The 23993-nt window shown below is 33.7% G+C and overlaps 1 protein-coding gene across 1 annotated transcript; it reads right to left on the minus strand.

Annotated features, from left to right (window-relative positions):
- Positions 1-1319: 1319 nt before the first annotated feature.
- LOC106120313 (high affinity copper uptake protein 1) lies at positions 1320-23993 on the minus strand. The gene is made up of 4 exons (XM_013315626.1): positions 23793-23993; positions 5301-5410; positions 2744-2979; positions 1320-2043 (listed from the first exon to the last, which is right to left on the minus strand). The coding sequence occupies exons 2-4, from the start codon at positions 5403-5405 to the stop codon at positions 1842-1844; spliced, it is 543 nt and encodes a 180-aa protein (XP_013171080.1). The 5' UTR covers positions 5406-5410; positions 23793-23993; the 3' UTR covers positions 1320-1841.

Below are 23993 nucleotides of genomic sequence, written 5' to 3' on the forward strand. Positions count from 1 at the left end.
ACTTACTTCTTTAAAATATTTATAGCTTAAAATTTGGGCTGTTAATAATATAGGCGTTGTTAATAAGTAGTCTGTGGGTTCTTCCAGACTATTTTTTACATCTGTGCAATATTTCAACAAGATCCGTTGACCCTTTCCGGAGATACCTTCTAACAAACATCCATTGATGCATCAATCCATCTAAAAATTCACATTTATATTATAATATTAGTAGGATGCCTCGAAATGAAACAAATTTCTTAGATTAAAAAGGAATGTCAAGTTTATTTATGTACAGTATCACTAATACAAAATAAATTTGCATATTACAATGTAAAACTATAAATCCACCATTCTTAATATCACAAAAAAAAAACAAACAAACAATATCAATGAACATTTTTAAAGAAAATTACAATGATATTTTAAAAAGCAGTATTAACCTTTATTTTTGTAACGGTAGGAATTCAATAATTTACGCACTTTTATTTCAACAGATTAAAAATAAAATATTACCAATACGTATTTTTTCTCATAACTTGTTTTTTATTAAATACCTAATTACATTTAAATACTTTAAAATTGGTTCTTTTTACTTAATATATTTCAATCAAAATTATATATTTCGTTATGTAAAGTATATCACGCTTAAAACCTTGTAGTAGGATAATAAAAATATTTTATATAATTATAAGTAGTAACATAGTATAATTTTTAATTGTCACACTTTTATAAAAGTGTACCTTAAATATCATTAAACATTATCATGTCTTTCTCTTATAGAGAATAAAAAAATTATAAAACGGAAGACAGTGTCATGGCCTTGATATTTTGGCACTTATGGTTTACAGAATAAAAAGATTCATAATGTCGCTTTAATGGTCTATCTAATTTTTGTCGTTTGTCAACGTGGGATTACGCTGCCGAAACAGGTGTACATATTGCTATCCCTCTTTTTCTTCTTGTAAAAATAGAGATAACTATTTTTTGAATAGGTGTTTTTTACAGGAACCAATCGTAGTAACTGACTGTCCAAGTAGGGGAAGATGAGTGCAGTTTTAAGACGCGAAAGTTATGCTTAATTTGCGAAGTATAGTAAATACTAAGCAGCGTATTATTTAATAATACCGAACAAAGTATTTCACAAAAGTAGAATTTATAATAAAAATAAAACATAAAGTAGATTACTTTCTTTTGTCGTGATATGATTTTTACTTAAAAAAACAAACTTACACATTGCGATTGCTATCACTTAAATATAGTCAAAAAGTTTTCATGTCTTTTCTTTTGTACGTTTACATTTGATTTTCTAAGTTTCCGTTAATTTAATAAAACATTCGTTAACTGGCAAGTTTATAATCAATATATATGTACTATATATGGCTTATACAATGCATTATTTCAAACAACTGTAAGTCATAACTTAGTATTTTGACCAATTTATCTGGAATGCAGTGAAAATTCGAACAACTGGCAACATTATGCTATAACGTCCACAAATTGTGTGGCGCCACTGTCGATAAAATAATCAGTATTGTCAACAGTGGCGCCACGCACAGATAAGTTGGTCAATTTATAACGTAAATTAATTTCAAAATACTGTTATTATTTTGGAATAGGACTGGATCAAACTAAACAGAGGTTTATATTCAACTTCAATTCGTACTGCCGCAACAGTTTTTTTTATAAGAGAGGAGGTAAACAAGCAACGCAGTAAACAACGACGTCCAAGAACGTCCGCGACACCAGAGGAACTAAAGATGCGTTGTTGGCCTTTTACAAAAATATTTTCTTGATTTTAATTAAAAATTAGTTAAAAATATGTAATTTCCCTATAGATTAATCCAGTCCTTACAATCAAATCATTGACAATGTTCTGTAACGTCTACGACGGTCGCCTTCCTCCAGCCGAAGAAGAAGTATCCAACAGCCAAGCCCAGTACTAGCGCGAGACAAAGCCAAACATTGTATGTCATGAACACTAACATCAGGACGTAGGATGCAGTAGATTGAACGATGTGGAGCAATGTCTGTATTATGTGACCACTCGACAGCATTGAGTATCTGTAAATATAAGAAGGAATTTTTATTTGAAGTTCCATTTCTGTCAACAGATGTCGCTCTTTTTGAAGGAGATGTATGTAAAGTTTGGGCGACATCTAGTGACGGAAAGCACAACTACAAAAAATAAATTTTTCAATCTTGACGATTAACGATTTAGACGCTATTAAAAAATCATTATAAACTATAATTGATTCAATTAAAATTCAGGTTATATTTAAAGGATTACTTTACCAAAATTATCTGGGCGATTAGCTAATATTTATATCTATTTACTTGTTTACATCAAAGACATTTTAATCACTACATGATTTATAACAGATAACAAACTAGTACAAGGAGTTTAACATTTTATATCGATGCGAAGTTAATAAAACATTATAGTTAAGGAAATCATCGTAGATATGAGCGACGTGTATCTGTAATATTAGATAAGTAATCTCCAATGATAGTGACATTAAAACCAATTTTTTATATTCAAACTTTTGTATATTTTCCTATGACATTAAATTTTTACTTTACTCAAGAATCCTTTATTAATTTATAAGGTCAAGCAAAAGAACTACAAAAGTATCATGCCATTAACACAAATGTTAATACCACTTTCGTTTACTAGAATTGTTACCGAGTATTACCTTAGAATTATGGTTCTAGTTGTCCTGTCTACACATATATTATATTAAATATCTTTGTTTATACTCACTTGACAACCGCAGTACCACCACAAGACCCTTGGTTGCCGCATTCATTTTTAGTAATATTAACTTGTGAGTCCCCAGTTGCTGTAGTTGCTCTAGTGTGTAGGGCCTCTCTGTAGTACTTGAGGCCTTCGTACAGGACCCCGGCGAGGAAGATGGCCACTGCGGACCCGAAGAGTTCCAACCCTGTCGTCGTCTTCCAGCCATTGAAAAGGATCTCCTGACATACGCCAACGTGGAACTGGAATTGAGGGATTCTAATTAGTTTAAAATACGTCAATATTTTTTGACTAACAGAAGAGCTAGCTTTAACTATTGTTATGTAACTTTCGAAACGGATAAGTCGCTTTAACAGTGGGCTTAACACGAATATTTGTGACATTCGCCATCGTATCGTAACCGAAAAAAAGTATTAAGATTTGTGCAGCGCCCCCTATCGGGTGCAAAGTACACTAATATACTCGAATTTTGACATAATTGCCGATGCCAATTTTACAGTCGTACTAGGCCCACCACTCAATTATAATAGTTGTGAGTCTTTTTCGTCGAGCTAGCCTACCTTTTCACCTAACATTGTTACTTCTCTTAAGTCTAATTTATAATACCTAAATCAAGTATTATATTAACCAAATTTTTGCCAGTCAAATTTAGTGTTACGAATTGTTTTAGCGCATGAATTCCAAGTATTCGCGTCTGTGTGTCAGTGTTACAATGTCGGTTTGTTTGCATTCGCTGCGGCGCGCGACCGTTTCCCGCGTCTGTATTGTTTTGGCACATCACTATCGCGTCCGGCTAACTGCATTGGCGGGAAATTGTCAGCTGTCATACGTCGAAAGCGTACAAATCTGCTTTCTTTGAATTATGTACGATGCGTAAACACGAAATACAGTACCTACTACAAACAAAAAAATCTATAAATTATCATAGTACTACAATTAGGAGTCGGTGGCTCAGGGTTCAAGCACTTGACTTGCAATATGCAGGTCCTGGGTTCGAATCCCACCATGTACCATGTGTGTATCGATTTCTGATTTACATATGTACATTTATCCGACATTCTTACGGTGAAGGAAAACATCGTGATGCAACCTGCACATATCTGAGAAGAAATTCAAAGATATGTGTGAAGTCAACCAACCCGCACTTGGCCAGCGTGGTTGACTATGGCCTAGTCACCCGTAACTTAGGGTAGGCTCTGAGCCCCTCGGTGGGGACGTATAGTGAGCTGATGATGATACCATTAGGAATACATTTCTATTTTGTTTAGATTTGGTCATTGAATTCATTAACCCCGTAGAGAATTGTTATGGTCAATGATTTTTTAATATTTGTATTTATTCTTTAAAGCAGAATTCCAGTATAAATCTCAGTAGGGGCGTTAGGGCTAGGTGGGGCGACCGCCCAGAGCGTTGGGCCCTAGGGGCACCGCGCCCGTAAGCCACACAATCTTTGGAAGATTTTCTCCGACACCAAAATGATAAAGCGTCTGGCGCCGTAATAATTTCGGACAGGACGCCGAAAATACTAAAAGCAGCCCTACCATATCCCGTTCTAATTTAAAAAAAGAATCTTTCGATGAGTACTTTGGAGAAATACGTTATAGGTTACGTGAAGCATATTTATTTTCAGTCTATTAGTGTTATTATTATGTTTTAATTGGGTTATTGTCCACTGTTAGGAAGTTAACGTTTGTCGTGGGTAAATACTATTAGGAAGAAAATCCGACACTGTGCCGGTGTACTGGCACAACACTAGCCTTACTAAAATGTCAACGTTTATGTCCTCTCACTAATCATTATGACATTTCACCTCGTAACGAAAGCGCGCCATTCGCGCCAAAGGATTACAACTAATAATGTCTAAAAATACATACGATGACTGCGCAATTGGCTATGTAAAAGTGTAAAATATTGATTATTCTTCTCGATTAAGTATTGTAATTACGAAATATTGTTTATTTCTACATAAAATATTGAAGAACAAGCACTCGTTATTGATAAGGTGACGATAGGAGCGCGGTGCACCGCAGTTACCGTTCCCATGGCCACAGATAAGAAAAATACGGAAAACAAGATAGTGTTTCTATTATTTATAAATTTTGTTAAATGATCTTTCTATCTCATAGTCTTAAAATATGGAAGAGTTAGAGTTGCCTTCAAATGCTAAGGTTCAAATAAAAGACGATTTTTTTTAAGTGGTCAACTGGTGTCACATAAATTGCGAACTAACACCTTTAAGTTTTTTTTATAGGATGAAGGCAATCGAGCAGAATGATTGATCCGTCACCCAAAATGCGCAACACCAGAGGATCCACAGATGAGTTGCCTTCAAGGCAATTGTATGCTCTTTTCTTGAAGGTCCCTAAGTTAATCAAGAAGTCATCAAGACATCTCTTAGCAATTAAAAAGTTTAAAGGGATAAATTTTAATATAGTTAACTAAATTTGGAGGCAGATGCTACCTTAAAAGTCAAAGGGTTTAACCCTTTACCCGCTGTAGACTGAGGTACTAGTTATCCGAATGGCCTATTTAGGCCGATGTAGAAAGGTTGGCCTTGACTCACCGTCATGGCGTGTGACGACATGCATCCGTCACCGTGGTCGTGGTCATGGTCATGGTCATGATGGTGCATGCTCACTTCTGACATCTTCATCTCCATTGCGTTCATTTTAGCTGCAACAAAAAAGAGAAAATAAATTATAACGAAATATACATATAAAAATGTTCAAAGACCTAGCACTAATATTTATAAAAAATTTGTTGATGGCGATTGTATTAAATAATCATGGTAGGGTCACAATAGGATTATAGGGCCTAGCATGAAAATTTGCGAGAATGTATTCGTAACGTAATCGAAAACATTTGTATGATGTAAAATTTAACAACGCCATATCAGGCATAAAGTACACTTACAAATTAAATACAAATTTTGTCTATGACATTACGCATACTTTCTTGCTTTTAGGGTTTTCCCTCAAGTTGCAAGTCTATTGGTTATATAGTTATGTACTTTTTTAAACACATTTAGTGCACACCATGCGAGATCACTCTAACTTGCACGTACTAGAATGATATCGCAGGGTCAGGTAGCACTGAACGTGTTAAAACCTCAAAAATTTCAAATCGTAAAATACCGTATGCAGTAACGTCTTGGGTTTATATGATAGCAACAAGGTCGCTAAACGCTGTGTTGACCTCTCAGAAGATAATGTCGCCCATACACGGACCGAAATATACAAATTGATGTCAAAAACTAAAGAACACATCACAGAATATGAACAAAGAAACATGTTTATGTCAGCCTACTTGTCTATTACATCACAATTCATTCACACAATATTGAACCTTATTCCTTCAACTCTAGACTTTAAATTCCAACATCTATTATTTCGTACAAAAATTTCATATGCGACATTGGATTATACACCTTAGCCAAAGCACAATAAGGTGTTTATTGGTTTTATAGATGAGATGTGACAGTTGTGCAAGAGTGGCTTTCTCTGCGCGCGCAGGGCTACCTCTTGCGTCAGTTAGTCATCTGACTGTGCAACTACACCATACTGGTACTTCCGTATATTCCAATAACTACCGAACAGTTAAAGATATTTCCAATAATTTATGTTGTACCACAATGCCAAATTGTCAGACATCCTTCAGCCGGAAATATGGATAACAATGTCAATGTAAAGACAAGATTCACTAATTAAACTAAGTAAAAATTTCACAACTAATTTAAGGTAGGCTCCGCGCCCCTCGGTGGCGATGTATAATGAGCTGATGATGATGAAATGAATATAAGTCTGAATTTCGACCTTTTAATATTTTATGCATTGTAGCAAAAAAGGAAATGGACAAATTGTATTACGTAAAATAAATACCAGCTTGATACCTTCACGCGTTTTTGCGAAAAATGGTCTTGACAGACAGACGGACGGACAACAAAGTGATCCTATAAGGGTTCCGATTTTTTCCTATGATGTACGGAACCCTATAAATACACACATATTGATAACCTCTTTCTTTTTCGGCCTAAAAAAATGTGTTGAACAAATCATATCATTGGCAATATAATAAAGAAATGGTTAAATTATTATTGATAAAGAATAAAATGCAGTAATTATATCTTATTAATATTATAAATGCGAATGTTTAGATGTATGGATGTTTGTTTGAATATATAAGGTAAAGAAGGTAATCGATTTCGCTCTAATTTTGCATAGAGGTAGAATATGGGGGAACACATAAGCTTATTAAGTTTTTTTAATCTCGTGCGGACGGTTACGCGGGCTACAGGTAGTCTATAAAAAAAACATATTACGATATATAACATGTGTTCTTGTTACGTGAAATACTAACGACCCATAAACAATCACTTTCGATTTCCTTATCAGTAACGCGTTACCTTTGTATTGCGCTCCACTTACTCATTGTACTCAACAGACGTAATTGTAATATACCATATTCTAGTACCCAATATATTTTACTAAATTGAATCATTAATTTAATAATAATTTGTATATTAATAATTGTTAATTATTAAATTAGTAAATATAAACCAAGAGTCTCTTATCTTTCTACTTTTTATTTACTAGCAGCCGCCCACGACTCTGTCTACGAAATTAAACAAAAAAATTATAGCCTATTACTACATCCATACATCCAAACAGTCGCATTTATATTAGAAACAAGGAAGATAAGATTGATGTACGATTGATTTAATGAAATACTAAATTCCATTCAATATATTTGAAACATGGCATCTCTAGCCGTGGATTTTCACTGTCAAAACACATATAAAATAACATATCATTTTCTTCTATATAATTTTCGGCAATGGAAACTAACATTATGGGCGTGATATTGTTAAATATTTATTAGATTCTTATGTACGAGTATTATGTAACAAAGTAAATGTGTCATAAATTTACAATGAGCCATATTATCCGTGTATAACGTTGTATACGACCATAACAGAAAAATCTGTGAATACATAAGTAGGTGTTTGGAGTTTGGTACAAGTTAAAAGCTTATGCGTTTATTTTTTTTTTCATCATTAAACGGTTACAATTATTTTATTTTAACGAATGTAGAAAAAAGGTACTTATTATCATAGAACTATTTACTATTTTCTTTTGTTTTACTTAAGCCCGGTGATGCGTCGTCATTTACTTTTACGCAAAACGACTAAATAATTAGAAGTTATTATTGAAAACAGGTCGAATTGAGAATCACAACTTTGTTTCAATCTCACTAATATTATAAATGCAAATGTTTAGATGGATGGATGTTTGTTTGTAGGGAACCTACAGAATGACTAAATGGATCTCGCTGAAATTTTGTTTTAGATTTAGAACATAGTTTGAAAGAACACATAGGCTAATTAAGGTTTTTTTTATTAATCTCGTGCGGACGAAGTCGCGGGTGACAGCTACAAAACTTATAAACATTAAATTAAAATAATGACAACAATATGTAAATTATATTTATAATCGCTTAATCCTTAACTTTCTACCATACAACAAAGCCATTGTACGACCTTCACAAAACAAAATTATGATTATTCACTTGTTGCGTTGCCTAATGCCGTCAGTTGACAGATTTGTTTATGGTCGTTGTTGCATTTTCCTTGTCGCAATATTAACGCTTCAAGTGACAAGACATCTATTTTTTATCTGTTCCGATTTCTCTTTGATTGCTGTTTAGTTGCAGATGAATAAATATTATTTTTATTGATAATAAGGTAAATAAAGAAGGCTAATCTTGATGACAGGATTTTGATTCGTGACAGGACTATTCAATGAGAAATATGCTAGTTTTTTTAGCTTGATAAATTCTTCGTTGGTCACGTTACGGTGATGAGGGCTATTTTTAGCCGACTAAAAAAAGAATGTTATAAATTACACAACTTAGAGTATGAATAAATTATTGATTTATAAAGATCTTTATTTAATGTATCTAATACTATAGAAAAAATCGAATAAATATTTAAAATCATAAAAATTCACAAGACTTTAACTCTTAAGCTAACATAACAATACGTAATAAAAAATTGTACTTTATCTATTGGTAACCAGTCAATTTATTCTCTGTTTTATTTAACTTAAAGGACAATACGATCCGACTATTTAAATAATGGTATAGACAATTTAAAATGCGAATTTTAGTATCGCGCCATCGCATGTCATTTATAGACAATAAAATATCTATCAAAAGACACAGTCTATGGTCGATGTAAGGAATAATCAAGGGAAGCGTAGACAGTCCTCAATCTTTATGCCACAATGTCTATGGTTTTGTGGTTAACTTTACTTAAAAATATTACTCTTTCAAAATTGGGTTTAATCAGAGTAATTTCAATTAATATCTAGATGTATTATTATCTGTCGTTATAATTCTATTTTAATAAATTTTTACAACAATGTTTACAATTAGATTTCAATTTAACGCCATCTGTCAGAAATATCCCATATTAATTATCTACATTGGCTAAATACACTTCGTGTGAAAGCCAATAGAGAAAAGAAAAAAAATATCTTCATAAAATACATTATAGGTTATAATTTTTTTAAAATTATATTTAACAAATTATGACAAGCATCGCGAGACCTCCTTACCTCATTTTCTAGTTAAAGATTTGATTTACGTAATCGTTCTGCGATTCATCCAATGACAATAAAGGCTCATATGTTGTCCATTATGCATACGCAGACATAACATCATAAAACGCATGTTTACTTTTAGACCAGTGGTTTTCAACCTTTGGGTCGTGAGGGGTCACTGATATATTTTAGGGGGTCCTAATTTAAAAAAATATATAGACGACTTTTGTTTTTGCCATGAATCAGGCCACAAATCAGTAAATAAAAAGGTAACTAATGGGTTCAGTAGAATTATTATTTTCAACAGTGTAGTCAGGGGGTCGTGTTTGAATTTTGAATGTTGTGGTGTCCTTACTCTTGACCTCGTTGTCTTGAAAGAAGTTAAAAAAACACTGCTTTAGACGACTGTGACCTAGTGATTCGAATTCTACACATTATGTAATTAAAACTGTTATTGAGTATATGAAAACAATAGTGGTACTTTAGCTGTAGTTATTAGATGGTATGTTTGCAAGCGAACTGGATAGCCTTGTACATAGACGTTCACTTTATCAAGATGAGTTCAATATTAAATTTTATTATTCTATTTGCTAACAAAAACGTTCGTTAGTCACGAAATATAACTAAATGCTAGTTAGAATATTTTTGAGTTAAAAAGGTAAAGAAATTTTATCATAAACATAACACTTATTTAAGTATTTCTTTAATAGGTTTTGCCCGCGACTCCGTCTTAATTAAAAAATCAATTAGTTGCCTGTGTTATTCCAGACTATGTAAATAGCGAGATCCGTTTAGACGTTCTATATAAGGGAACGTACCCATTCTACGTGACCCGTTTAGGGGGGGAGGGGTAGCGGAATCTTTAAAATACTACGGTCAGTCACAGGAGCGGGGTGCCGGCCCCCTCAGTATTTTGTGACGTAGTCGTTATTTGTTCTTTTTCATAATACAAATTAAAAAATAGGTCACGTAGTATGGGTATGCTCCCTAAGTTAAATAATAACAAACATCCATACATATACATTTATTATTATAATATTGGTAAGTTGTCTTGAATAAACTATTAACACAGAGAAGTAAGATAATAGTCCCTTTTAAAATTCCACCATGAATTCTTTTTATATACGTTGTATATTAACGTATATAAAAAGAATTCAGAATTATATATTAACGTGTGTAGTGTGTGTGGTAGGCTCCGAGCTCCTCAGTGGGGACGTATAGTGAGCTGATGATGATATAAAGACGTCATATATTATAATTATAAATACATTAAGGTAAATAGTAAAATAATTATAAAATCATTTAATAATGTTCTTATCCTTCAAGTATGATTTTCCTGTCTTAATGTTTTATAAAACCTAAGCATCCTCGTGTTTATTACTTTTAAAACAAATATGTAACACTAGCTGCCGCCGGCCACTCCGTCCGCTCGGTGTGAAAAAACTTAACTAGTAGCCTATGTGTTCTTCCAGACTATGCTCTACATCTATGCCAAATTACATCGAGATCCATCCAAACTTTGGCAAAGGAGCGAGCGGCCACCTGAAATAGCGAAGCGACCGTTGCTCATAGACATACGCAATTACATATGTGTTGCCCACCTTTAATCGACGGAGGGGAGGATGCACAGAAAGAAAATATTTTCCCTTGCCATGCATCCTCTGATCCGGAAAGTCCACTTTCACTTTCCATCCCTTCCCTATAACAAAAAGGGTGGGAAGGGAAAGGGGATTAAATAAGGCCTCCGGGACGCACACTCATCAGACGAAACGCCGAATTGCTTCCACTTGACGCCTGTCTTCTGTGTGGTCGTGGTATATCACCGGGCGAGCCGGGGCAATTCGTGCTAAGATGTTAAAGCGGGCTCTACCACTGTTAAATGCTACCACTGCATTTATAATATTAGTAAGAATGAAGATATTAAGATTAGTCCCTAACATAAGCGACCTACATGGTCAATCACGAAAAGATGTTTATTGCTATTCATTCGATTGAATGGTGTTATTACAAAACACGCATTTAAACCACTTTATTCAAATATGGAACACGTGGTGTTTCTTTTTTTAAAAAAGCTTAGTCTATTTTAAGAGCTATGATAATGTTTTGACTATTCTTCAGTATTCCACAGACAAGTGGTTCAATGTTTTTGTTCCGAATTTTAAGACAGGCCGATACGAACGAATCAAACTTTCAATATTGAAGTCAAGTAATATTATCAAGACTAGCTTATAGCCCGGGTATACGTTCCCAACAGTGAAATAATTTATCAAATCGGTTCAGTGGTTTCGAAGCCTATTCAATGTTAACAATCAGATTTTACCTCTATATAAAATTGTCGCTGTCGCCTACTACTTCGTCCGTGCAAAATAAACTTGACAGACAAACAGACGGACAACAAAGTGATCCTATAAGGGTTCCGTTTTTTTCTTTTCGAGGTATGGAACTCTAAAAAAACTTAATTAGTTGCCTATAAGTTCTTCCAGGCTGTCCCTATTTTCATCGGATCTATCTGAAATTTGGCATTAATTTAGAACATAGTTTGGAAGATCGCATAGGCAACTTCATCATCATCAGGTCACTATACGTCCCCACCGAGGGGCTCGAAACCTACCCTAAGTTAAGGGTGATTGGTTGGTTAACTTCACATATATCTTTGAATTTCTTCTCAGACATGTGCAGGTTGCATCACGATGTTTTCCTTCACTGTAAGAACGTCGGATAAATGTACATATGTAAATCGGAAATCGAAAAACACATTAGTACATGGCGGGATTCGAACCCAGGACCTGCAGATTGCAAGTCAAGTGCTTGACCTTTGAGCCACCGCCGTTCCACGTAGGCATACATAGGACATATACTATTTATTAAGCTTTTTTTACTTCCACGCGAATGGAGTCGCGGCAGCTACAGTTCTAAACAACTTGCAGTTTTGTTTCTGATGTTTGGTTTTATTAATAATTTGAAATCTGTTTTTATCAGTGTAAGTCGAATATGTATAACATTCCTTTTGTAAGCTCCAATTCTTATCGGTGAAACGGTATCGAATAGTTTCGAAACATAAATATTATTGGAGCTATGCCTCGCTCGATTCCCTGAGTATACGATTATTTTATACATAAATGTAAAGAAATGTTACTGCCGTGTTATATTTCGCGATAGTTTTTAACAGTGTGTTAACTAATATTCAGGAACTTATTTCAATTGTTTAAACTTTTTATATTATTATAAAGTCATTGAAAACGGCTATACTCACGTATGTTTTACCTAATTTGGTTTTGGAGCCGACTAATATCCCGACGGCACTGAAACTAATCGGGGCCGACACTTTACTAACAATTTGTGAGTGTAGCCGTTTTTAATAAGTTTTGGTAATTGTGTAACATGTTAACGAAGGAAGGAAATCGATAAAACAATAAATTATATTATTTTAAATTCAATTAACAAATTTTCCGTACCCGTATTTATTTATAAATACTTAAATTTAAAACTGATTAAGGGCTGATTATGAAAGTGGATTTTGAATAACGTATTCGTTCTTTTTCAAAGAAGACTATGATAAATAAATATTTATTAAAATCCGCTATAATTTCGTTTAAAAATAACGTAGGTAATGTCAGGTCTAATTTCCGCTGAAAGAGTTCGTGTAACAGATTATCACGACATACATACAAATGCACACAAAGTACTAAGTGCATCTAAATCACGTTGTCAGTTGTGTTTGCGAGAAACAGCACAATTGCTCACATCCGGACAAAGTGTGGGGTCAGATAACGAGCGATTTCAGACGCTGAGCGATAAATTACACTTTAGTTCTAGACATTATTACTTTGAATCCTTTGACGCGAATGACTTGCTTTCGTTACAAAGTTCAATGTCAGAATGATTAGTGAGGGGACACAAACGTCGACATTTTAGTAAGGCTAGTGTTGGGTCAATACACTGCAACATTTTCGGATTTTCTTCCTAACAGTACTTATGAAACTTTTTTAGGCCCTGACATAACAAAAATAGTCAGTTTCAGAGCCCAATTTTTGCTGAAAAAGCTGTTGGCAAGTACTATCGTTGAAAAATAGTAATAAGTAATATGAGCAAGTTTTAACAACAGAACTCGTCATAATGTTACAAATATTTGCAATAAAACGACAAAAAGCATTTCATGTTTATTAATAAATTAAAATGTACTATCAGGTGATTTGTCGGTATTCTACTTTTACAGCGACTTTGAGACGACGACGGGGAAACTAAAACCAAGAGAACGCTTTCAAATATGTCTGTACGGAAAAAGGTCGGTCAGTTGTACACGATTAATTATTTTATCATTATTATCCCGTAGTTTGTGCAACTCACTGCTGCCTAGTTGATTAATTTGTTAGGAGCGGAGTTTGTCTCGTTGCAAGGACAAGTTTTCTATAAGTAGAACACCGCCAAGTGCCCTTACTGTATATTTGTTAGTACGAACGGTACCAACTTTCCAGTTTAATTTATTGGGTCAATGTTAAATTTCGTATTTATTGCTACAAATCGAATTTCTTTTCGTTGAAATATTACACAACTTCTTGCTCGCTGGTTTTATTAATTGCCAGTCGTTTAATTTTAAAATATCATATACTAGCTGTCACCCGCGGCGCCATCCGCACGGAATTAAAATAAAACTTATTTAGTAGACTATGTGTTTGTTTAGACTATGTTTTACATCTATGTCAAATTTTAGTAAGATTCACGCAGCTGTTCTGGACATCTTTTAACAACCATCCATCCATCTATTCGCATTTATAATATTAATAAAAATTACTAAATTTACGAACTCTTTTCATATTATCCTCATAAATTCCCGAAAAAGGTAAGTAAATATCAATTGCTTGGAATATGAAAAAAGTGTGGCCACACGAGCACAAAAACAATTATTCTGCTAGTGTGGCCCCACGAGTATATAAATCAAAAATGCTCGATTGTTCTTTGTCCGGGGCTTTGTCTATGTGAGGCTAGGGTTGTCAACTTTGATTCAACGTAGCGTAGACCGAATATGTAAAAGAATTAAATTTGTATCCAACTTAGGATCAAATATTACCATAAGAGCTATAATTTAGTTCTTATGTTGCTATGTATATGTATGTATTATAAAAGGTTTTAGACCTTATTGCATTGTAAACGTCAAATGACTTTAACCGAAGTGGGAAGGGAACTAACGCCCTCGACTGTACCGTGCAAAATCGAAATATTCGTGTTAAAATCAAAGTGGTGACAACCCTTAATGATAGACAATTGAGCTTCAATTTTGTAATGGTCGTGTGAGCGGAGGCATTATTGTAATGTAAGTATTGACGCGCAAAATAATAAATATAATATTACTAGCTGTCGCCCGCGACACTGTCCGCGCGGTATTATAAATAGATAGTAACCGATTCTCAGAGCTATTGAATATGCATATAACATTTCATAAAAATCGGTCAAGCCGTTTCGGAAGAGTATGGTATCTAAAATGGTGACACGAGAATTTCCTATAAGATTCTGTTTTGACACTTCTAAGCATAAGTTTACTGCCGAAAAATGTTGTTAAAATATTGTGTACACGTGTTACTGATAAGTAGCCCAAAAAGTTACAATTGAGGATATTAATTCCCTACCCGATAAAAGTCGTTAAAATTAGACAGAAAGCTTGTCATAGTATTTTTTTATATATCATAAGGTGGCAAAGGAGCGAGCGGCCACTTGAAATCGCTGAAATAGCGAAGCGACTGTTGCTCATAGACATACGCAATTGCATATGCGTTGCCTACCTTTAGTCGACGGAGGAGAGGATGCACCGAAAGAAAATATTATCCCTTTCCATGTATCCTCTCATCCGGAAAGTCCACTTGCACTAACCCTCCTTTCCTTATAAGAAAAAGGGCGGGAAGGGAAAGAGCACTAAATTAGGCCTCCGGGACGCACATCAGACGAAACGCGGAATTGCTTCCACTTGACGCCTGTCTTCTGTGTGGTCGTGGTATATCACCGGGCGAGCCGGACCAATTCGTGCGAATATGTTAAAGCGGGCTCTACCACTGTAAAATAAAATAAAATTTTAATGTTATATCTTTTTACTGTACGATATTCTATATTAAGTTGGAAGCAATAATCTTTGAATAACACAATTCTTATCTATTTGTATTCAAATAGAAATCTGATAACAAAATGTACAACGATCATCATAATCAAACATAATGATAAACTTACGTGGATTGAAATTTACAAAACAATTTAACGGACGCTATCAAAGTTAAGCAGTAAACTGAGGGAGACATTATTTGTTCAAATATTTGCATTACTGATTTCCGATGGACGATTCGACGTTGTTACTATGTGGCGCTGTTACACTAAACAGGATATTCATCATCAACTATACGTCTCCACTGAGGTGCTCGGAGCCTACCCTAAGATAGTGGTGATTAGACCATAGTCAACCAAGCTGGCAGAGTGCGAGTTGACTTCACACATATCTTTAAATCTCTTTACAGATATGTGCTGCATCACGATGTTTTTTTTTAACGTAAGAACGTCGGGTAAATGTACATATGTAAATCGAAAAACACAATGGTGCAAGACGAGATTCGAATCCAGGATCTGTAGATTTCAAGTTAAGTACTTAAAGCTGACCTCCGAAGCTCTAGGATATTAGGTAAATCAAGCATATTCGATAGCCAATCTTACTAATATTTTAAATGCGAGTATTTAGATTGATGGATGGAAGGATGTTTGTTTGAATGTATCTCCAGAACGGCTGCACGGATCTTGATGAAATTTGGCATAGATGTAGAACACACTCTGGACAAACACATAGGCTTAAGTTTATAATATGCCTAGTGAGATTACAAAATGATGAATTTTAAAATCTGTACAAGACATACTTATGTGAGAAATTTTTGAATACGATTTCCTATTAAAATCAACGTGACTTGTTTGTCACGGTGTCATGCTTGAGGAAAGATGGCGGAAATCCCCCGTGCATTTAACACAAGCTACTAATTAAGGAACTTATAATGTTATATTCTATTAGTTAAATTATTAGCGGAAATAGCTCTAACATTTTTCATAACTAATTAAATATTTCATTTAATTTCATATCATTTCATTTCTTTACACCGCATTTCATTTCATTTTATTTCATTACTAGCTGTCGCCTGCGACTCCATCCGCGCGGAATTAAAAAACTTAGTAGTCTATGGGTTCTTCTAGACTATGTTCTACGTCTATACCAAATTTTGGCATGATCTGTTTAGTCGTTTTGGATATACCTTCAAACAAACACTTATTCATGTAATATGTAATAACATAGTAAGATTCTGTTCAAGCAAACACTAAACACAGGTTTTAAGACCTAAAACTTCAATAATGAATAGAAAGTATTCAACAGAAACATACCGTTTCAAATGTTTTCAATGTCGTGTTTACATTTCGCAGATCTTTCACGGACATGTGCTAAAAGGCATAGCATTTTGTAGCTCACTAATATACGCTAAATAACATAAAAATGATAACCATAAAATCTGGGTTTTCGTTACACTGTAAAAAAACAAATTGCCATCTCTCTCATATCCTTCAAAAACTAGAGATAGCAATATTTTTCGTACGGGTTTTTTAGAAGTATAAACTAAACGTAACATATTTTAGTATATGTGTATTAGGACATATTTGTCATGTATTTAGTTTTAAAATCACGTTACTAAAGGCCCAAGAGTACAAGAGATATTTCCAAACGTGGTAACTACGTAACCGTTTAAAAACAGGACAAATTCTACCTGAGAGAGCGATACACTGATTAAAAAAGACCGCATACAAGTTTAATTGGAGGCTCGAAAAGTCGCAATCCAAGGTCATCGCCAGGACAAATGGGTGACTTTGTTTATTAAAAATATACAGCACTAAATAAAGACAAAGAAGGCCATGTGAAAGCAGTTCTTTTGGAATTGCAATTGTATTTTCGCACCTGACATAATATTAGCTTTATATCATCTGTTATTTGTTTGGCTCATTTTGTTTTTTTTTATAACAATGATAAAGTTCTAAATTATTCAGCCAAAGTCAATAAACTTTACATTAAAATTGAAAGGAATTCAAACCAATTACACAAAATATAATCAGGTTTTTTTTGTTTTTCTCAAAATAATTCAACTACATATTTTATTTTAATTTAAAATGAGTACAATGACTGACTAACTTATCGTCATCCTTGTCTTTCACCTTTGAAAAAACAGAGATAACAATATGTTTTAAATGAGGGTTTTAATTTTTAAAATAAAATTAAAAAATCGGAGCATCACGAGCGGGGGGCTCGTTTCTTTATGAAGTCAGCTAAAAACCCACGATAAAAAGACTTTATAACCTAAAAATACGCAACAGATTTAGTAATAATCTTTTGCGTATAGTATAGTATTTTTTTATCTGTGGTATCACCAAGTTTGCGCGACAGTTTTCTTCGACCTTAAGCGTAGTAATTCGCATCTAATTATTATTAAAAATTGTTTATAAATTAATTGGAAATGCAATTGTCTTATATTTGCACCTGAGACAACTAACGTCTATCCAAGCTTTATTATTCCTCCAGTTCAATGAACTCTGAGTTTATTATATTGTTTGAATGAATAAAAGTAACAGACAGTTTTACCTTTTTAATTTCGTTTCATTTGACTTATCTTACTACGGGTTTTGACAGCGTCTTTTGACATGTATTGTCGTCTCTTTCAGTGTCTTTGAAAAAAAAGAGACAGCATACAAGAGCCATTACATTCCAAACTTACAGTTGTCGTAATCTTGCTTCTACTTTTAATATTTGTTCAATGAATTTCTAAAGGTTATATTATGAAACATAACATCATCACGTGAGCCTTGCAACACTGGGTCAATGGACCGATGTTAGATCTGATACCGTTCACTTCGATGTTAAAGGTTAATTGAACGATAAATAGGTAAATCACAAATACAGAAAAAACTATAGTAGACTATATGTTCTTCCAGACTATGTTCTATATCTATGTCAAATTTCAGCGACATCCGTGAAGCCGTACTGAAGATATCTAACATATATTCATACATACAATCATTCGCATTTATATTGTTAGTAAGATATAACATGAGCCCGCATATATGACCTTCTTTACATCACTTTCGGTTTTATATTTTGCCGCAATTTTATATTCCTGGTCAGATTAGAGTGGTAGAGCTCGCTTTAACATCTTCGCACGACTTTGGTCGCCTCGCCCGGTTAAATACCAAGACCACACAGAAGACAGGCGTGAAGTGGATGAAATTCCGCGTTTCGTCTAATGAGTGTGCGTCCCGGAGGCCTAATTTAGTCCTCTTTCCCTTCCCACCCTTTTTCTTATAAGGAAATGATGGGAAGTGGAAGTGAACTTTCCGGAAGAGGAGATGCATGTGAAGGGAAAATATTTTCTTTTTGTACATCCTCCCCTCCGTTGATTCAAGGTAGGCAACGCATATACGCGTATGTCTATGGGCAACGGTCACTTTGCTATTACAGCGATTTCCAGTGGCCGCTCACTCATTTGCCATCTTAAGATATAAAAAAAAAGATTATGCATTCGAATTTAAGCGTTAATTTACAAGCGTCTACTTCGTATTATTATGACTTACTGTAAATATATAAACCTATTAATTATGTGCAATAATTTATATTCAATATCATTACACAGCTCATCAATATTTCTTTGACAATGTTGCAAATGTATTCCTGTATATACATACGTAATTATTACAAATTCGCTATGTCTAGTCAAAGAATATAATTCCGATCCCACTTCGGATTAAATCTTGCTATCTGACTAATCTGATTAATTAATTGATTATAAACTAGCTGTCGCCCGTGACTCCGTCCGCGGATATATAAAAAAAAACTTTATATATAGATAAGTTAAATAAAAAGCAACTCTTCAAGGCAATAATTCAAAAAAAAATAATAAATAGTATCCGATGTCCCTCTCCTGGCTCTAAGCTACCTCCTCACCAATTTTCAGGCATATCGGTAAAGCCATTCTTGAGTTATAAATAGTGCAACTAACACGACTTTCTTTTATATATATGCGAATGTTTGGATGGACGGATGTTTGTTTGAAGGTATCTCCAGAATGGCTTAACGGATACCGTTAAAATTTGGCACATATGTAGAACATAGTCTGGAAGAACACATAGGCTACTGATAAAGTAATTTTTAGTTCCGCGCGGACGGAGTCGCGGGCGACAGCTAGTATCGTTATACAACGACCATTTGACATATATACAAAGTAATTTTAAGTTTATTGTATATGTTATCAATATAATCAATTAACTGATAAGATTATGTCCTACTTTAAATTCTCAATAGATACGGTAACTTAATTGGTAAGAATGCAACGGAAAGCTTCAATACTTTAGGAGAAATTGAAATTTTAAATTTGCTATTTGTAGCTTTCGCCCGCAACTACGAGTACGTCTGCGTGGAATTAAAAAAAAACTTAGTATCCTATGTGTTCTTCCAGACTATGTTCTACATGTATGCAAAATTTCAACAAGATCCATGCAGCTGATGATATCGTCCAACATCCATCCATCCATTCAAAAATTCGCATTTATAATATTAGTAAGATGTGATATGATATTTGCTACAAATCTTCATATAGTAGAGTTAACGGCATTATTTTTCCTTTTAAGTAAAGCTGATCTCGCTTGAGACAATTGCGTTCTTAGAACCGGAATTGTAACTTGTTCTTGCTGAGCAACGCAAACTACACGACTGCTCTGTGCTGTAATACTCTGTGCATGTGTGAGGAGCTACAGTGATATACAAACTTATACCGCAATAACACAGAAGATACGCGTCAAGTGGAAGTAATTCCGCGTTCGATTAATAAGTGGGTGCAAGAAATCAATTCTAGTTCTGCGGGGTTTTCCTTAGCAAACTTCAAAAATGTATATAACTGACCATAATTTTCGATAAGTCACGTGATTGTCGCGCGTTAGTTCTATGCATTTTTGTAGTTCACTATGGACTCGCTATGAAGTGGATGCACTTTGTCTAACCCCCCAGTTTCCTTTATCATCCTTGAATATATGGGAAGTGATAGTGGATTTGAAACTGCAGGGACGTGTAAGTAGACGTATAAGTAATCTACTTTCTGTACGTCCCTTGGCGATAAACGATCACAAATAATCACGAGCCGTCATAAAGTTTGAATCTTGTAATACAACACACATTGAGGTATAGCTTTATAGGCATCCAAGCTTCTATAGCTGTCTTGAAATGGATCTAAAGTTTCTTTAAGATTTTGAATGAATTATCACGATTTCATTAACCGTTGGTTTCTGAGACCTAAATCTCTGTATAAATCATATCGTTATTACTTGTACCTTGACAAAACAGAGATATCATATTTTAAACGATAATTTTAGTCTCAGAAATCCACATTAAGAGATTGAATATTATCTTGCCAGATACAACAGCGCAAAATACAATTGCAAGTAACACAGATAATGGCCGACATCCGTAAGACAAATCTTCGTGGTAAGTCAGGATCGTCCCCGATCATTGCTTTATTGTTTTAAATTAAATGAAATGGACCACGACTGCCGTGTACAAACGTCAACAACATACTAGAGAACGGCCCCGACTTCACTTGTCACATAAAATTATTTTAAAACACTAGTTTCATACATTATTTGTTTACATCTGTCACAACTCACAGACCTTGGCACTTAAGTAATAAACACGTCAATTGAATGATAACTTATCAATCAATTAATATAGCTAAAGAATCATCTTCACTTCACAGATTTGTATTTATGTATGTTTGTAATAATTCAACTCATAAACTAAAAACCGATTTAAAAATTTTTTACTAATCATTCTAAAACTTGATTTTGTAATGAAAACGCACCATTCGCGCCAAAAGATTCTATAAAAGTTCCGAGTAATCTCCGGAAGGACTAGACCGATGTTGACGGGTGCTGGACATTAAAGTAACTGAAACACGCGGGCATGTTATAGGCTTTTTTTAATTCTTCTAACGAAGCCGAAGGCGACTGGTAGTTTAAAAAAATCACTTTACTAGACAATAAGAAACAATATAAAATTATACACATGCATGTTGCCGACAGATACGGAACCTTTTTATACGTTTTTTTACTCATAATTTTTATATTTTTGTATTTGGAACTTAATATATTTTTTCTACCTTTTTCTGTCTATTTAAAATATTAGTTGTAAATATATCTTCTAACAGTGCGTGCTGATTTTTTCATTTCATTATTCTATTTTATATTTTCTTTTTTCTTTTTAAAAGTTTTGTAAATTTACTAATATTTTTTTATCATTCCAACTAAGCTCTAGGCTTGTGCTAGGATATGGTTTACAATAGTCGAATGGCAGGATTCGAACCCCCGACCTCGTGATCGGAAATCAGTACCCTTAACCATTAGGCTATTGACGCTTCAAATTTTATTATATAATATTCCAAAATTTATATAAATCACCTCGGGATATACATCAACGTTTGTTATAACCAGTGTTAGTGAATTACGCCTCTAAGGTCGCATGCGAGCGCGCACATTCACTTGTTAAAAATTAACGTAAAAACATACCAATATTTAGTCGCGCTCAGGGGCTCGACCTTCATATTATTAAAGTCTTTTTACACTAAGCCATAAAAATAATTTTCAAGTACCGTTTTTATCGGCCTGGCTGCAACTGATATAAATTACAATTAGTGGAATAGGGGTTTAATAATTTACTGTATCAGATATCAAACCTCATTTGATATATACTGCGTGGTCATGTGTAAACAACTGACATATGAACTAATTAATTAATTATGTTGATTACTTTTAATTATACTTAATTAAAATGTAATGTTGGTGTTATTTTTTAAATTGCAATAACTTTAACTTAATATACTTATTGAAGAGCTTTTTTAATATTCACAGTATAATCTCACTAATCCACTGCGATAGATTATATTCGTAAGACACGAAAATTCCAATAATCCGGAACTATTTATATATAACTAATTTCATAAAAAAACTGATATAAAAACGGCTAAACACTCACGTATAATCGTCCGGTGGCGGCACCGACTAGTTTCGAGCCCATCGGGGGCCCTTGATCAGGATGAGTGGTACTGGTATTATTTCGCGGACTATCAGATTATTATGTCTCACGAAAGTTTGAATAATTTAATTTCATAAACTTCTAGGATTATGTATCTTCCAATAACTTATAAACACTATTTTATAAAATAGATAAAGGAAATATGTAAAACTTTATCTAGAGAACTTAATGCGATGTAAGTAAAAACTTGCGATATCTATATATACAAAAGAAATGTTATTAGAAAGCGGTTCAACTGTAAAATACTACTAGTATAATTATAACATCCTCAATAATAAAAAAGAAGTCGAAATACTATTTAGATAACGCAAAAAAATTATACGAACGGATAGAAATCGAAAGCAACTAAATATGCAAAAGAAATGGATTGATACCTAATTCGTCAAAATAAATTCAATTTAAGATACAGACGATCATTATTTTTTAACTAAACACACATATAAAACCTACTTGCTTACGCATTACAGCTGATAAAGTCACTATAAAATTTTAAAAATACAATTCGAATATAAAACCTCATTTTGGCAACAAAAAATATATAACGGCATTGAAATACCTGTGTACCTGAATTGTTATTTAAAATTGTGATGTTACGTACAATTAATTCAAGACATTTATCGATAAGGTTAATTAGTAAACATGAAATGAAAAAAAAAAACGACAAAAGTTAAATAGCTGCCATTGTTTTAATGTCGTTGTAGTGATTTATAATTCAAAACTAAATGACATATAAATAAAAAGTAATTTATTTAACTAGCTGTCGCACGCGACTCCGTCTTCAAATTTAAAAAAAAAACTTAATTAGTAGCCTATGTGTTCCTCCAGACTATGTTCTACATTCATGGTAAATTTCATCGAGATCCGTTCAGCCGTTCTGGAGATACCTTCAAACAAACATCCATCCATCTAAACATTCGTATTTATAATATTAATAAGAAGTAACAAAATACTTTTGGTTCAATGAGACTATCGCAATTAGGAACACTTAAAAAAGAACACAACTTTAATACGCTACTTAATTAGTAAGGACTATTGTTATAATAAAGTAAAATATGAAAATATATTTAGACAACGTTGAAATACTGTCTATACGTAATGTTATTTACAATAATTGCATACGAACGGGTTTATCCGTGTAGTGTAGTAAACAGAAAAGGTCACAATCCCAACTCAACCGGTACTAAACAGAAATTACGATCTTAACCACAGACAATAGCCCATAAATTCCCGCCAAATGATTTATTACAATTTATAATCTGTTGTAATTGTTTACACAAATAATTTTGAGTTATGTCTTAAAATAAATAAATATTAAACTCACCGATTCTATTATAATTTGAAGATATAAACAAATAAACAATCCCGTTTTGAACAAGGTTTTTTTTTAAATTGTATTATTGAATATCACGCGCGTAAAATATCGTATCGTTTCTACGCGAACTAAAACTCGTGTACTCACGATCGCAGCGCAAGCGACAATGTCTAGAGTGGAGCTCTGTGGTCTAGAGCGGTACTAAACGGA

This window comes from Papilio xuthus, unplaced genomic scaffold (assembly GCF_000836235.2).
Source record: "Papilio xuthus unplaced genomic scaffold, Pxut_1.1 DF826961.1, whole genome shotgun sequence".
NCBI lineage: Eukaryota > Metazoa > Arthropoda > Insecta > Lepidoptera > Papilionidae > Papilio > Papilio xuthus.